The sequence below is a fragment of the Electrophorus electricus genome, chromosome 2 (assembly GCF_013358815.1).
Source record: "Electrophorus electricus isolate fEleEle1 chromosome 2, fEleEle1.pri, whole genome shotgun sequence".
Taxonomy (NCBI): Eukaryota; Metazoa; Chordata; class Actinopteri; order Gymnotiformes; family Gymnotidae; genus Electrophorus; species Electrophorus electricus.
In genome coordinates this window covers 1030375-1032859 of record NC_049536.1, presented here as the reverse complement: position 1 = coordinate 1032859, position 2485 = coordinate 1030375, and the positions used below count along the sequence as shown (strand labels likewise).

Below are 2485 nucleotides of genomic sequence, written 5' to 3'. Positions count from 1 at the left end.
ATTCTCAGCTACTGTGAAACATTTCTACCAACACATACTTTGCATGTCCATTCTAAATCTTTATTAACAAGTAAAGGTAAAGAGTGAAGATCTTTAGGGTGTAAAGTTAAATAACCTCACTGCACTTACTTAAATAAACTTACTACACAACAAGATGACATAATGCCACCAACTGAAACAATTACTTTTTGAAAAACTGACTGAAATCTTTCATAAAATTCTCTCTCACACACAAACGCATGGCCCGCTCTACGCCCTCTGCCGCCCCCACAACACACACACACACACACACACACACACACACACACACACACACACACACACACACACTGAGTTGGGCTGTGTATGAGGTGAGTGTGGTGTACGTTTGTTAAACCTGTACAGGCAAAGCAGATTTCTGACACCCAGAACAGAGCAGCACTGTGTCCAGGTTTCCAGTGTCTTAGAGCAGCAAACCTTTAGTTCAGTAACACACACACACGCACACACACACACGCACTCACACACACAGAGTCGGGGTGGATATCAGGTGAGTGGGGTGTATGTATTTTAAACCTGTACAGGATAACTTAGAGCAATACACATTTAGTTCAGTAACACTGTGTGATAAACCAGGCTGTGTCATAATAGCACCGTGTGACTCAATTAATAATAAAAAAAATGTACCAAATATTAAGCAGTTCTTTGTTATTACACTTAATACATTAGGTCAAAGCTTTATTTTAAACAGACAAGTGCTAAAGGGGGTTAGTTTCAGGCAGAAATATTTTAATGAGAGTATTTTATTGAAAAACAGCCCAGCTTGCGCAACAGAGTGATATAAAGCATTATGGGATTAGTTTCAGGCAGAAATGAACTAAAAATGATAATATTGTGATATACTGAAAGGGCCAAAGATGGTTTGTCCCCCCACCCCTGATGTTCCTAAAATACACCGACTTACTCGTGTTACAGTTTCTACTGAATAAAACGTGGAAATATCTTACTTTTTGCTTCCATAATATCTGGCTTCCTGCTTCCTTCTTTATTATGATTGATGAAATGGCAGGTTTATCAAAGTTTAATCCTATACCTCATCACACATTAGTGTTTCTACTGTATAGAAATGTAGACTTTAAAGTTATTTATTGTTATGAGTAATGTTGTGGGAAATGTTCTAATTAAGAGACTATAACATTTATTCAAATTTCTTTATTTCATTTTGAACAATAAACAGGAACATTTGAGTAATAAACACAGACTATCTAAAAGACAGCACATTAATGAGTGAGAGGAGAACACTTCAGTACACATGTGGGAGTTTCACGCCTCAGCACACTGCTCTCTACTCAGTGTCTGTGTGACAGGAGACTGGGAGTCCTTGGTGGCCTCACAGGTCACTGTCTTCTTCAGCCACTCCTCCTTCTGGAGGGTCAGGGTGCTGCTCCAGCTGTAGAGGCCGTCCTTCTGCAGAAGCCCGGAGCTCTGGCTCACCCCCGAGCTCCAGCTGCTACCAGCCACCTTCCAGCTCAGCTTCCAGTCTGAGGGGAAGCCCTTGTTGGCCAGACACACGAGTGTGACCTTCTCCTGCTGCAGCTGTACACTGGAGGGGGGCAGGACCGCGAGGGTGGGCGGGGCGATACAACCCCAAAGACGCTTGTTTTTCTTTTCTTTTTTCTAATAAAAAATAAAGACAGAAACTAAATTAATTTTGAAAAAGGGCTGATAGTTACTTAAATCCAGCAGAGATTTGTGCCTCTAAAGATGTGTGTGTGTATGAACCTGTGTTTCGCAGAACTGAATTATATGATTCCTTTAAACTATTTCAGACTTATATCATTAATGTTTATGCGTTAGATATATGTAGACTCTGTAGAATCATAGCAATTGGTTACAAGATTTTTAGAGATATTTTTCATATTTTTGTACACTAATAACGACATTTAATGCAACATCCAAATACATTCTTGTGTTCTAGATGTATAATAGAGGAATATTTGTAACAGCCAACGTTTTGATCTTCAGTATGCGAGTATTGTGGTAAAAGTGATCTGCACCGATAAGTTCACAGGTCCAATTCATCATCTAATGTTGAAAATAATTTTTTTTAGAAAAGAGAAATGTAATGTGTTACGGAAAGATGGACGTGTGTGTGTGTGTGTGTATGTGTGTGTGTGTGTGTGTGTGTGTTCCAGATCCACTGCCAGTATTTCCACCCTGATTCAGACTCCGCCCCGTTCCTTGCTGGGTTTCCCAGCCAACTGTGTCAGCTATTTAAAGGCCCCTCCCAGAAGAGAGGAGGAGAGAAGGAGAGTGTTAGTGTGAGTGTGAGTGTGAGTGTGAGTGTGAGTGTGAGTGTGAGTGTGAGTGTGGAGTTGTTTTGCTGAATTGAATGTTTGTCTAATGTTTTGTGTATGACCTTGTTTTTCGACATTTTTGGACTTCATCTCTGGCTTCGCCCCTCCTGCTTCGGTAACTGTGTATATATACATATATTTAGATTGTG

At 40.3% G+C, this 2485-nt stretch overlaps 1 gene segment (V, D, J or C); it reads right to left on the bottom strand.

Moving 5' to 3' along the window:
- Positions 1-1335: 1335 nt before the first annotated feature.
- Positions 1336-1605, bottom strand: LOC118240969 (the record flags this gene model as incomplete). The annotated part of the segment is given in 1 exon segment: positions 1336-1605. A coding segment is annotated over 1 exon segment (270 nt), but the record flags the coding sequence as incomplete, so codon positions are not given.
- Positions 1606-2485: the final 880 nt, after the last annotated feature.